This window comes from Populus nigra, chromosome 7 (genome assembly GCF_951802175.1).
Source record: "Populus nigra chromosome 7, ddPopNigr1.1, whole genome shotgun sequence".
In the NCBI taxonomy this organism is placed as follows: domain Eukaryota; kingdom Viridiplantae; phylum Streptophyta; class Magnoliopsida; order Malpighiales; family Salicaceae; genus Populus; species Populus nigra.
Genome location: NC_084858.1, coordinates 16,074,552 through 16,088,950, shown reverse-complemented (window position 1 = coordinate 16,088,950; position 14,399 = coordinate 16,074,552). Strand labels below are relative to the sequence as shown.

Sequence of the window (14,399 nt, the reverse complement as noted above, 5' to 3'; positions counted from 1 at the left end):
AACACTCAACCATCCATGAACAATGTTTCACCCATATAAACATTTATGCCCCTTTAATAGTTTGATCACTGCGTGCACATCACTCCCATATATATATATATATATATATATATATATATGCATAACATGTGTCTTTTTTAATCAATAATCATGTGAAAATTGATGCGTATATAAGAAATCTTTAGGGGCATGTGCTTGCCGGTGTGTCTGCATTTATTTGTTCAGAAAAATAAAAAAATAAAAAACCATGGAACCTCATGAGTTTTTTACATAAAGTATTAATTTTCTATCCTAAGAAGATAGAGATCATTTAATTTAGATTAAAACAATTCAGCTAATCAATATTCATTAATGATGATCATGTTGTTTAGTTAGTTTTTCAAAGTTAGGTCAAGTTTGAAACACGCTGTGCAATGGCGGTCTCGAACTAGCTATAGCACCTTGCAGGATTTCATTTACGAGATCTTGAAATCAACTTTTTGTTAAATTCTTCATTTGAAACCAATAATCTCTCAAGTACTCACGCTGCATAGTCAAAATCTCATTAATCCTTATAAGAAAATCACAGTAGCAAAGATAGTCACTGACCTAATTTTAATAATTACACATTGACACTTGGAACAAAGTTGCCCTCTTTGAGGTTGACATATGAATATGAATGTGTCTGGGAGAGGGGGACGGCCGACGGGTGGGAGGGGGGTAAACCCTAGATGGCCCAGTCCTCGAAAGGAGAGTATTAAATGCAAAGGAGGCAGGAGGATGCAGGACTTTTTTGGCAGAAACACAAAAGGTTGTCTGATGTGAGAGGTGAGAAAATGATTTTGTAATCGATTGCTTTATGATTGATGAAAAAATTCCTTCAAAAAAAAAAAAAGGCTCCACTACTTCCGCTCACTCTTTGTATATTTCTCTCGAAGCTTTTTTCTTTTATTATCTCAACTTTTCCCTCTTTTCTTGCTGACAACAAAACAATAGTGAAGACAAAGTAAGCTATCATGAGGCTATGATGATTATAAGATAATATATGCATGTGTGCTTGTGCTTGCAAGCATGTCTTGTTAAGGCTAGCTACCTGTTTGCTAACCAGTTCAGACTCCAGAGGGGTTTTTTTTTTCAAAAAAAAAATTAGTATATTCTCAAAGAGCAAAATAGTACAATTTAAATTCTATTTATGAAAAATACATAATTCATTGAAGGTTGCATATTACCATATTATTTTATATGAAAAATAATTTAAAAATTGTGCATATTAAATTTGAAATGTCAGAACTATTTTTCACAAATTTAAAAATTATAAATGTCTTACACGTGCCTTTCAACTAATTGTATTGTTTTCATAAATAAATTCTTAGCTATGCTATTTTGGCAAAACAATATTTGTTATTGAGCTAATTTAAAAAAAAAAAGTTGCATAGAATGGTGGGTTTTCTTTTTATTTTATTTTCTTATTCTTTCTTTTTTTACAGTTTTTTTCTTCTTTTATGTGAGTTCATTTGCTCAAGCTTCTCAGACATCAAAGGGTGTCTAACCATTTTATTTCACATCATGCTCCAGCCAAGGGCCCTAAGAGAGAGGCTGGCATTGTCCTTCAGGAAAGCTTTTGACCCCTACTGTTTGCCCAGCATTTAAAGCGGGGGGTGTGCGTGTCTTGACATAAATATTGTATAGTTTTATTATCTCATAAATCCATGTGGGGCCATTTTTAATATTTTCAAAAAAATTATTTTAAGTCGTAGAGCTAGGAGATGATCCCATCAGAAGTATTGCTTGTGTATGGTCTTTGTCAATTCCCATGCCACGTTCTTAGGCCTATTTGGAACAAGAATTGAGAAGACAATACATAGAGCAAAAGACTTGTTCTCTTCGCTATTCATACCCTCAGTCGTCACCATAGGTTGCAACTTGCAAGCTTGTGTAGTTCAAAACTCAGCTAATTAAGTATACTTTAATTGCCAGCAAACAAATTAACCAATTAATACATTAAAAGGTTACCCTAACAGCTAATATAATTATATATTCCATAGCTTCTTTTAATAAAGTAATGCTCAAGTTCGAGGACAGGGTGTTTAGGAGTGTGATTGTGGTTACTTTTCAAATCACTTGGCTCTTCATAATTCACAATTTCTTAACTTTTTACTTGAAAATATATTAAAATGAATTGTTTTCAGATTTTTTTAATTTTTAATATCAGTACATCAAATTAATCAGAAAGCACTTAAAAAGAATCAATGTAATGATTTTTCAAGCTAGAAAAACTTTTAACAAACATCTAAAAACAAAAATAGAATTTGTCTCATACACCCTCGAAATCATTTATGTTAAAAAAAAAAGGTAATCTCTACTAACCTTATAATTTTTAGATTTTCATATATATATATATATATATATATATATATATATATATATATATATATATATATATATATATATAGAGTTTCCTGGAGTTATCCCCTAAACTATTTTTTTTTTAAAATCCCTGTATGATTTCAATTTTAATTTAACAATTTAATTTAATTTTCATATATTAGACTTGTTCAATTGGTAAAGTTTATGGTTTAAGAATTAGTAGTAAAACATTTCAAAAACTTTGAGGGAAATTTTGGGAAAATATAAGAGATTCCACTAAGCCCTTACCATATTAAAAAAAAATATATGAATTTTCATTAGAAAAGATTGAGAGCAAAAGTTGAACCAAAAGTAATGCAACTCTAGAAGATCCAAAAAACAATTTAGAGAAAAAATTGAAAGACCCGAAAAAGAAGTTTGTGAAGGAGCATATATTGATTTATGGAAAAATGGAGAATGTATTCTAGGCTTAATTTATAAACTTTTGGTGTCGACTAATGTTTCTGAAGGTTAAAATATTAAGGTAGCATTTGATTACTATCCTGAAACAAAAGGAATTGATATAATAAAGATAGAAATATGTTTGGTTAAAGAGATACAAACAAAGACAAAAAACAACTCTATCTCTTGAATAATTTTGGAGTGAATTTCTATACTTCCAAAACAGGAGGTACAAAGAGGACATGTCTTTAGAGAAAATATTTATTATTTTATTTCTAAAATATCCTTATAAGAACTCTCTATTCCAAAATTATCCAATTAAGACATATAATGATAAAAAATAGTTATCATCATAGTTTTAAAACTTAATTCGGGGTCGATCCTAGGCAAAACTTGGATCACTAGTCGAGGTCTAAATCATAAGGTTGAGTTGACTTAAGTTAGCGTAAGCATAAAAACAGTTATTATCATAATTTTAAAATCTAATTCGGGTTGACCTAGAGTAAAGCCTAGGTCACTAGGTCACAGGGTCGGGTTGACTCAAGTCAATGATAGAATAAAATTAGTTATTATCATAATTTTAAAATCTTATTCAGGGATCGATCCAGAGCAAGGCCTCGGTCATGTGTCAAGACGGTCAATATAACAAAAAATGATTATTATCGTAATTTTAAAACTCGATTCGAAGGTCAACTTGGGGTAGGACCCGAGTCATGAATCAAGAGGGTTGACCCTAATCAATGTAAGAATAAAAGTTTTTATTATTATAGTTTTAAAACCTGACTTAGAAGTCAATCAGAGCAAGGCCTAAGTCATAGGTCGAAAGGGTAAACATGGGTTGACCCGAGTCAATGTATGGATAAAAATGATTATTATCATAGTTTTAAAACCCGACTCAAGAGTCAATTTGAGGTAAAGTTCAGGTCATGGATCGGGGGGTCAACATGATTGACCTAAATGTTTTTAAGTAACCTCGTTTTAATAAAAAAAGATTTTAAAAAAAAAGTCAACGAGTTTTAAACCCGTGTTTTATCCTAGGTTGGCCTGGGTTTTTAACAGGGTCAAGTCGAGTCAATCCTTTCATTTATTTTTTCTTCAACTCGAACTACTTCATGCCTTAGGTCGACATGGTTCTAGGTCAACCTGTTAGACCAATTCTAGTTTTGTAATTATAGTTATTATAATATTATTAATTTTAACACTCAATATAAAATAAAATAGAAAAAATAATATCTAATTATTTTTTAAAATTTGTAAGTTTGACAACAATACATGTTAAGGGTAAAATAATTTTTTTTATATTTTATTATGTTCTGTCCACCGTAACCAAATAGGATATAGAGACAATCTCTTTGTCTTGTACATTACTACTAAACACAATTTTGTCTTTGCCTCTATCTTTTTTTTTGTATTGTTTTCTCTATCCCGAGACAGTAACCAAACACTACCTAAAAGATGGAAGAAGATTGTAGAGCACAAAACATTTGTTAAACTTGCTTGTAAATATAGTGCCTTTGGTCAATAAAAGCCTGACCCGGGAAGTTGGAGTGTGAGTTTAAGAAATGGGTCTTTTGGGGCTTGAAGCCTCCTAAGTACCTACTGATGAAGGCTAAAAAAATACACAAACATCTTTAAATATATTGTGATACACATTAGCCTAAACAAAGGTATATTGCCCAATTAACTAAATTTAGTAAAGAAGCTCATTTGATCTACTAACAACTTTTTAGTTCAAGATTTGTAATGAGCTTTAACCTACACTAATGTTATTTCACCCATACCAAACCTTATGGATACTAACAAGATCTGAATAGTAAATTCTATGGATATTTTTAGTTTGGATTAGATTAAGGTAAAATTTAAAAGTAAGGTTTTGGATTAAATATAGATATTATCTTATTCTACTCGAAACCTTACCGAGCCCTGACTCTAAAATCAATAATGATCTTAAAGTTTCATAAAATTATATCCATACCAAACCATACATATAGACACACAAACACACACACACACATTCCTCTTATTCTTGCTGGTAACGGAATTACATGGGCCATACTAGGCCTCATCTTCTTGGATCATTGGAAAAAAAAATTATTTTGTCCATGATCATCATATTATTGTCGAGTGCACTAAATACTATTGCTAAACATAGGTGAAAATTGCATTTTTTATGCTTTAACTTTGTAGTTTGAAGGTGTTTTATCTAAGTTGTGGTAAGAGTTCGAGCAACTTGAATATTTGATTCTCTCTTTTTTTATATTCAAGACACCAAGAGTGTTAACCTTCCATTGAAAGAATCAATACTACATAAACTATTTCATGATATTGCAATTTAAAGTGCATAACAATTTTTTGAAAAGGAAAAGTGCTTTAATCTTTTAGCAATTTAGATATATGGATTAAGGGTGAAAACAAGATTCATGTTAAAATCTAGGTTTGGATTCAAGTCAGGTTCTTTATAACTATTGTCGCACCTCCGAAAAATCCGCGCGGCGTCGGCTGGCGATTTTTCATTGTCGTTTGATTTGATTGGTTCGTTGGAGTCGTCACCTAGTAATTTATTGAAGGCTACTAGGAAACCCAGGTACTGGTCTTATCAGAGATTCGCGGGTAAGAAACTGGTTGTGGTTAGGGAAGGTATTAGCACCCCTAACACACCCTACCTGAGATAAGCTGCTTCGTGAACTTGATGTGTTAAAGAAGTTTTAAAAATTCTGTTCTTTCATCGAATTTTAGAAATACGACTTACATGTAAGTTCATAATTCTTTATCCGTGAGCAAATCAAAATCTTAAATTCTTCTTTATTCTTGCAATTTTATCATAAAAAAAACATTCATAAAAAAAAAATACAAACACACATACACCTTCACTATATTTTTTCTTTTCTTTTCTTTTTCTTTTTTTTTTGTTACATCCACATTACAAATTAAAAAAAATTCAACACTAAACAAAAATTACATTACATAATTTAAAAATTTACAAAAATGGTCCCTAAAACTCCAGAAGTTGCAGGGAAAGACTTCTACAAGCCGGAACAGTGTCAAGGAATTTTTCCGGGCGCGGGAACAGTGGCAGCGCGTGGGCCTCACGCGCCACCGCCGGTGAAGACCAGCAAGCTGGTAGATCGGGATCGTCTCCTTCTTCTCTTCTCGTCCGTACCGGCGGCGCCTCTCCCAGTCACCTGCAAAGTAAACCAACAACACAAACAATTCCGGCTCTCCTTTTTTAAGATCTGCCACGACCTCTTTTGGGTCTGCTTCGTTGCAGATCAGCTGTTGCTGCTCATCCTCTTCTCCCTTGTTCCATGTACTGGCAGCAAGGAGTGCTGGAGGCTGGCGACCGGCGGTGAAGGAGATCGGCTGCTGCTGCTGGTGGCCGGTCTGTGGGCACTGCTGAAGGTGCTTGCTGGAGGTGGGTCGGCTTCTGTGCAGAGGGCAGGTCTTGGCTGCCGCTGTTGGAGGTTGATGTGGGTGTGGCCTTGGCTGGTTTTTTTTGGCAGAGGTAGGGAGCAGTGTAGGGGGAGAAAAGGTTGAGCGACCTGGCGATGGAAATGAGAGAGTGAGGGGATCCTGTTCTGTCAAAGAGAGGAGCGAGTGAAAGGGAGATGGGGGAATGCAGAGGAGGCTGCTCTGGCTTGGGAAAAGAAGCTGGAAATGAGGGCTATCTGTTGATGACCGGGCTGTGGGAGAAGGAAGGAAAATGAGTGCTGGTCTTGGGAGATGTGGAAACGGTGGGTGTTGTCTGTGAAGGGGAGGCTGGTCTGGGTGTGTGGGGGCTGTGGTTGAGGGGAAGGAACGGTGATCAAGGGCGAGGGGGCTGGACTATGGCCGGCTGTCACTGGTTGAAGGAAGGCCTGTGGAAAAGCTGGAGAGGCAGAGAGGGAAGAAAAAACCGAAGGGAAAACTTAGGGAAAGGGGAGCAGCGGCTTGTGTGAAGGAAAATGGAGTTGGAGCAGCTGCTGGAAAAATGAATGGGGTTTTCTGTTGTTGGCTAGCCAAGGAGAAGAAAATGGGGGGAACGGCGTGGAGAGGAAAACCAAAAAACGTGGGGGGGCCTGTGTTGTTGGCTAGAAAATAGGGGAGGGCTGGCGGCTTGGAAAAGATGAGATAGGTTTAGGGTTTCTCTTCCCCTCTTCTGATGTTGTCAAAATTGCCCCCCTTCCCTTTTGAAAATTTAGTGTAGCATGGTATTTATAGGAAAAGTTTTGCTAGGTTTTCAAATTAGTCCCTCAACTTTTCCTTTCCTTCTCTTTTCCTCTTTTTTTTTGTAAATTTTGATTTTTTCTTATTTTTTTTTTGTATTTTTTGAAAACGAGCAATATCAACGTCGACCCAATAAAGAAAATCAATGATTTTAAAAATAACGCGTTAAAAGTTGAACGCGTTCCAAGTGTCTTTGAAAATTTAAATTCTTTTGAGACGATGCTAAAAATGCTAAAAACGATGCAAATGTATTAAAAATGTATTTTTTGGATTTTCAATGTTTTTCGCTATTTTTGGATTTTTTTCTGAAAATTTATCAAAACATGGGTCAAAAATTGGGTAGCAACAACTATGATGAGGCCCAAAACTCAATCAAGAGTTAGGTTTTAATATCTAAAAATTGAGAAAAAATAAAACTTTTGGATTCAGTTTCGTTCGTAATACCAAACCTGATATATATAGACACACACACACATAAATATGATCCCTGGATTTATGCTCAACATCCTAACTCAAATTTGCCTTTGCCATTATTACTCAAGTGTGATCACAAAGAAACCATCTTTTGGGCTTTTCTAAGTTGACCCAGCAACCCTAACAAAGGCCCAAATTAGTTTGTTCACAAAGATATTTATAGCATCTTATCATTTCTTCAAACCTGGTTAAGAATTTAAGAGCCGACCCTCGAGGGTTTTATACTTTCTCTTCATAAAAAAGAAAATAATAAAATCTTCGTTTTCATTTGGATCTTCAATCAATCAAAGGTAAAGACTTGATCTTGTTTTCATTATCGTTGCTTATTTTTCCGGCTGTTTCATGAGAAAATTTTAGGAAAACAGTAGAGGAATTACAAAATTTGACTGCTTCTTTGACATTTATGATCTGGCTTCTTGCTTGTTTGTTATTTTTTGCTGTCTTTTGGCGGTTAGGTTTTGGTTTGGTTTAGTTTAGTTTTTTGCTATTATTTAAGATTTTGCTTTTAAGACGGCTATATCGGTCATTTTCTGGTGCTTTTGTTAAGTTGCTTATAAGCTTATTAAGAAAATTTTGACAAGACATGTTTAAGTAAGTTTGATAAAGTTAGGAACTTGGTGGAGATTTTGAATCTTAAGTCGAAGAAATTGAGGTTGTCACCTGGGGTTTTGAAATACTTGTAGTTTTAGTTGTTTTTAAGGTTGTTTGGTGTGTGTTTTGCTAATATCTTAGATTAAAGAAGCATTGCAGTGATTTATATTGTTTAGTTCTCTCGATTTGGATTGTAAATTTGCCTTTGCCATTATTACTCAAGTGTGAACACAAAGAAACCATCTTTTGGGATTTTCTAAGTTGACCCGGCAACCCTAACAAAGGCCAAAATAAGTATGTTCACAAAGATATTTATAGCATCTTATCATTTCTTCAAACCTGGTTAAGAATTTAACAGCCGACCCTCAAGGGTTTTATACTTTCTCTTCACAAAAAAGAAAATAATAAAATCTTTGTTTTCATTTGGATCTTCAATCAATCAAAGGTAAAGACTTGATCTTGTTTTCATTATCGTTGCTTATTTTTCTGGCTGTTTCCCGGGAAAATTTTAGGAAAACAGTAGAGGAATTACAAAATTTGACTGCTTCTTTGACGTTTATGATCTGGCTTCTTGCTTGTTTGTTATTTTTTGCTGTCTTTTGGCGGTTGGGTTTTGGTTTAGTTTAGCTTAGTTTTTTGCTATTATTTAAGATTTTGCTTTTCAAACGGCTATATCGGTCCTTTTCTGGGTTTTGGTTTAGTTTAGTTTAGTTTTTTGCTATTATTTAAGAATTTGCTTTTCAGACGACTATATCGGTCCTTTTTCTGATGCTTTTGTTAAGTTGCTTATAAGCTTATTAAGAAAATTTTGACAAGAAATGTTTAAGTAAGTTTGATAAAATTAGGAACTTGGTGGAGATTTTGAATTTTAAGTCGAAGAAACTGAGGTTGTCACCTAGGGTTTTGAAATACTTGTAGTTTTAGCTAGGGGTGAGGAAAAAAACCGAAAAACCGATGAAACCGGAAAAACCAGAAAACAAAATTACCGAAAAAACTGAACCGTAAAAAAAAACTGATTAAACCGATTATAATTTTAAAAAAACTAACCGATTCGGTTTTTAAAAAAAAAATAATATAAAAGCCCTCTTTTTTTAACCTTTGCTTTCCCCATCCTTCTGCATCCAGCAGCCGTCTCCCCCTCCTCCCCAAAGCCCTCACAAGCCACAACTCTCAAATCTCAATCTCTCACACTCTCGGCTTGATAAAAATTGAATTCTCCATCACTTTATAAAACTTCATGGCCAGATCTAGACTTCTAGTCGTCTAACAAAACATCAACAAGGCTTCAAATTTCATCTTCAAATCTAACAACCCAGGGACACCAGGTATGATTTTTTCATCTTCAATCTTCATATTCATGTTGTTTTATTGGATAAGAAGCCTGAAAAAGTTCCAACAGTAAGAATATAGGCACCCACTACTACTTGTTATTTTCTCGGGAATTATTAGAAGCAAATTTGCATTTGCATTATATTAATGTTATGTGAAATTCATGCTTAGATTCTGAGGCTGCCAAGCTTCCCCAGTATTTCATTACAAGGAGCTCTCTGTCTACAGTGTTTTTGTTGCTAAAGTTCAAATCTTCTTTCAGCTTTCTTGATCTTTCAAGCTAGGTACTTTCTTCCACTGCTCATCTCTCATTTTTTTTAATGGGTTTTTCATTTATTGTTTTTGCTCTTTTTTTCATCTTGGTTTCCGCTGTTGGCTTGGATCTATTGTGGGGTTTGACTAAAAATAGTGATTTTGTGATCAAGATCTGAACTTTGCTTAAATAACATTTGATTATGCTGTTTTACTGGATTTGTTTGAGAATGCATTATGTTAGTTGCTGACTTGATTGATTTATTCTTTGCTCTCTTTTTTGCGGTCCTTGAATCCTTTATGATTCTTTAATGGGTTTTTCATTTCTCCATCACTTTACTCGATAGTTTCTTCCTCCTCAATCCAAATCTGTTCGTAATGGTTACTGTAATGTTTTGAATTAAAAGAGTTAGGAAAATACAACAAAGCTCTTGGTGGCTTAAAGAGTGGTATAATTAAATGAAGGGTATAGTAGTAATTGAATAATAGTTGATAAATATAAATAGAAAGGGAAAAAAAAGAGATCTGAATATTTTGAGTGAAAAACCGTGAGAGAGAAGGGAGAAGGGAGAAAGAAGAAGAAGAAGAAGAAGAGAAAAGAGGGAAATTAGAACGGAAATAGAAAGGAGTTGAAGAGAATAAGTTTAAAGGTAAGATTTAGGTTGTTAAATGTATAAATGTATGTTAATTGAACTTAATTTCAGTTTTGATGAATGTTAGGGTTTTGAAAAATTGTTTTTTGAGTTTGATTGATGATTTAATTTGAATGTTTTAGAGTTAATTGTTGTGGGTATTTGATTATTTGGATGATTTTGAGAGATTGTAGATGAAAATGATGATTTTGAGTTATGGTTTTGTTGAATGGTGAATTTGTGTTAGAAATAAGGAAAGAACAGTGGGTTTTCTGTTGAAAATTCTGGGTTTGAGGTTGAAGATGACGAAAATTCAATTTGGTCCCTCAATTTTGGAAAATTACAGTTTAGTCCCTAAACTTTGGAAAATTACATATTGGTCCCTGGAGACTATTCCGAGAATCTGAACATAATAACATATGAATTATGGACAGAATTATTGTATAGATAAGAGAATTTAACACTTTCAATTTGGTCCTCCAATTTGACAAAAATTACAATTTGACCCTAAAAATTTGGTAAAATTCCAGAATGGTCCCTGGAGTATAATGAGATGATCTGGACAGAAATGAGGATGAATTATGGACATAATTTCAGTATATTCATGGATTTATGATAAATTTTAGTTTGGTCCTCCAATTTGACAAAAGTTGCAATTTGACCCTTAAAAATATGATAAATTCTAGATTAGTCCCTAGCTGTAATATTATCTTTTTCAGATTAGTTTGATGAATAATTGAGGGTTATTTAGTGAATTATTACCAATTTTATTAATTGTTTTATTATGGATTAGATTTCGGGAAAACCGTTAAATGTTGGGTTTTTAGGAAAGATAACTAGTTAGTTCAAAAACATTTAGGGTTATGGAATACACCCTTAGATAAGTGTATTAAATAGGTTATATATATTCTTTTGAGTCATTCTTAAATATGTCTCCTTTATATTCAGATAATCCTGATATTCTACCGGCGGGACGTCAGTAGGATTTTCTTCGATATCAGCTTTGAGTTTTGTTGCTTTCGAGTCAGGTGAGTGGATAATTTTTCATATGCATGAGAAATAGTATAAATATTTGATTTATTAATATGAATTGAATCATGCTTCTTGATAATATATATGTTGATTATTATCCTTGTTATGATAAAGCATGATCAATTATTGAATCTGAATTCTTGATATGAACCAACATATATTTTGAATGGACTTCTGAATTGATAGCTCCTCATTTGATTGATGTCATGAGTTGAGCTTTGAGATATGAATATATCTGTTTGATTATGATTATGAACCTATGGCATGTCAGTCATAATACTCATGCTAACATGGTAGTGTTAGTCTTTGTGCACATCGTATTTGAACCCTAGTTGGTTGGGGGAGTCACCAACTTGTGTGGACTGATCATCCCACAGTACGGAGCCTCATGCTCATTGCATTTTGATTTTCTGACGAACTTTACCATTTGATCTTCTTGTTATGGCCTATTTGAGAAAACTTCCTATAAGAACCTAAAGCCATACTTGTATATATATTTCTCATTGTTTTATTACCTCGTGTGTGTGTATTGAACATTATCTACTCACTGAGTTGTTGAACTCACCCTCTCATCATTTATCCTTTTCAGGCTTATAGCTTGATAGCAGGTCATTTTGTTGGACCTTCAGAACCTGCTTTTTGGTTGTACTTTGTACCTTTCCTTTATATCTAGTTAGTGCTCCAAAACTCTAAACTTTTATAAACTTTTGTATTAAGACAATTCAATTATATTATGAAATTGATTTTGTTATTAATGTTGTGTTGAACTCTGATTGAGTTAGGATAAGTTTGTGTGTAAGTTTGGGTTCGCATAGACATGGAACCTTGGAGGGGAACCTTGCCTATGTGCCGGTCATGGATCCGGGGATCGGGTCGTGACAGTTACCACACCAAGTACTTATCAGATCCTCCTCACTCTTGCCAGAAAGTGAGAAAGGGAAGTTTTGGAGCTGGAGCTGCATTTGTTGTCCTGACAGGCATAGTATCTGAGCTTTACTGTGTTAGCTACTTAGCTATTCCAAGGCTAATGATGAACAACCTTCTTATGACAGAGACACTGGTATAAGAATGCGGAATCTATAACCTGAGCTGATTTGGATTGAGGAGGAAGAAACTATCGAGTCTGTAACCTAGTTTAGTTGACCTGCATATCATGGTTGTGATCTTGTTTTATATTGCATAGGTCTCTTATTAGTCTCTAATTAATACTGCTCTTGTTTATCATTTTTTTAGCCGTTTGATACCCTAGAGTTTATTCTTTACTGATTTGAGAATTTATATGTCAGTTATACTTGCCAGATATGGCCGAAGAAGCAGGCATGTTTATGGTTCATCAAACAATTGGAAGTGTTTTGTGTTGCAAATGTGGTATTCCTATGCAACCAAATGCTGCTAATATGTGTGTTAAGTGTTTGCGCTCTGAAGTTGACATCACTGAAGGTCTAAAGAAGAATGTAATTCTTTTACATTGCCCGGAGTGTGATACCTACTTGGATCCACCTAGTACGCGGATTAGGGCCCAACTGGAATCGAGGGAGTTGATGGAATTTTGTCTGAAGAAGTTGAAATTGAAGTCCTCAGGAGTTATTTTGGTAAATGCGGAATTTATTTGGACTGAACCACATTCCAAGAGGATCAAGCTCCGAGTGAGAGTTCAGAAGGAGGTTCTTCATGGTGCAATACTCGAACAAGCATATGTTATTGAGTATGTTCAGCAGGACCAAATGTGTGATTCTTGCACAAGAGTTCAGGCCAACCCTGATCAGTGGGTTGCTGGTGTCCAGCTCCGGCAACATGTTGCTCATAGAAGAACTTTCTTTTACTTGGAGCAGCTGATTTTGAAGCATGATGCTGCTGCCCGTGCCATTAAAATAAAGCAAATGGATCATGGTATTGATTTTTTCTTTGCAAATCGTAGCCATGGTGTTAAATTTGTTGACTTTGTGGGTAAAGTAGCTCCAGTAAAGAGTCGCAATGACAAGCAACTTGTTTCCCATGATACTAAGAGCAACAACTATAATTACAAACATACTTTCTCTGTTGAAATCTCTCCAATTTGCCGTGAGGATTTAGTCTGCTTCCCTCCAAGGGTTGCTGTTAGCTTGGGGAATCTAGGTCCTCTTGTGATCTGCTCGAAAGTGACAAATAGCATTGCTTTGTTAGATCCTTTCACCCTGAGACACTGCTTCTTGGATGCTGACCAGTACTGGAGAACACCCTTTAAGTCTCTTCTCACTAGCAGGCAACTTGTAGAGTATATTGTATTTGATGTGGACTTTGTTTCCCCTGAAGTTAATATTGGCGGGTCTAGATATGCTCTCGCTGATGCTACTGTTGCTCGCATGTCAGATTTTGGGAAGAATGATACCATGTTCAACATAAAAACGCACCTGGGGCATATTTTGAAACCTGGTGATTATGCTCTTGGTTATGATTTACATGGAGCTAACAGTAATGACATGGAGCTTGACAAGTACAAAAATCTAGTCATTCCAGAAGCAATTTTGGTAAAGAAAAGCTATGAAGAGAAGCGCCAGAGGAAACGAGGGAAGCCTCGTTCCTGGAAGCTAAAGTCCCTCAATATGGAGGTTGATGACACGAGAGCTAAAGGTGACCAAGAGAAGATGAGCTCAGAGTACGAACAGTTCCTGAGAGAACTGGAAGAGAACCTGGAGTTGAGGTTCAATGTATCATTGTATCGTAACAAAGAATATCAGCCTTCTGAGATGGCATCTATGACTGATGGGGAAGATATACCTTCCATTCCTCTAGAGGAGTTGCTTGCTGATCTTGAGATAAATGGCGCCGAAGATGAGGATGAAGGCATGAGGGAATGAATATTAAGTTTTGTTTATTTTTCTGGTTGGCTTGAAATCATCTTTTCATCAAGTAGCTTTATTCTGTGCTGTCTTTGCTTTCGCGTAATGTAGTTCTTTCAACAAATGATGCTTGTAATTTGTTGTGTTTGTTAATTAGGGAATTTTTTGCTGTATTGACGATGCTTATGCTGAAATGATAGGAGAAAGGAGAATTTTTGGCTGTATTAACCTTTATTGTTTGAATTAGACGATGATGCAAAACTGTTGCCTGATTTCTATT

The 14,399-nt window shown here is 34.7% G+C and overlaps 1 protein-coding gene across 1 annotated transcript; it reads left to right on the top strand.

Moving 5' to 3' along the window:
* The first annotated feature begins 9,461 nt into the window (after positions 1 to 9,461).
* Positions 9,462 to 14,343, top strand: LOC133698541 (uncharacterized). Its single transcript, XM_062121493.1, has 2 exons — positions 9,462 to 9,668; positions 12,600 to 14,343. The coding sequence occupies exon 2, from the start codon at positions 12,602 to 12,604 to the stop codon at positions 14,135 to 14,137; it is 1,536 nt and encodes a 511-aa protein (XP_061977477.1). The 5' UTR covers positions 9,462 to 9,668; positions 12,600 to 12,601; the 3' UTR covers positions 14,138 to 14,343.
* The last annotated feature ends 56 nt before the right edge of the window (positions 14,344 to 14,399 follow it).

Bases quoted from the DNA above. Each gene is read 5' to 3' on its own strand.
- LOC133698541 (XM_062121493.1), top strand. From the start codon at position 12,602: ATGGCCGAAGAAGCAGGCATGTTTATGGTTCATCAAACAATTGGAAGT.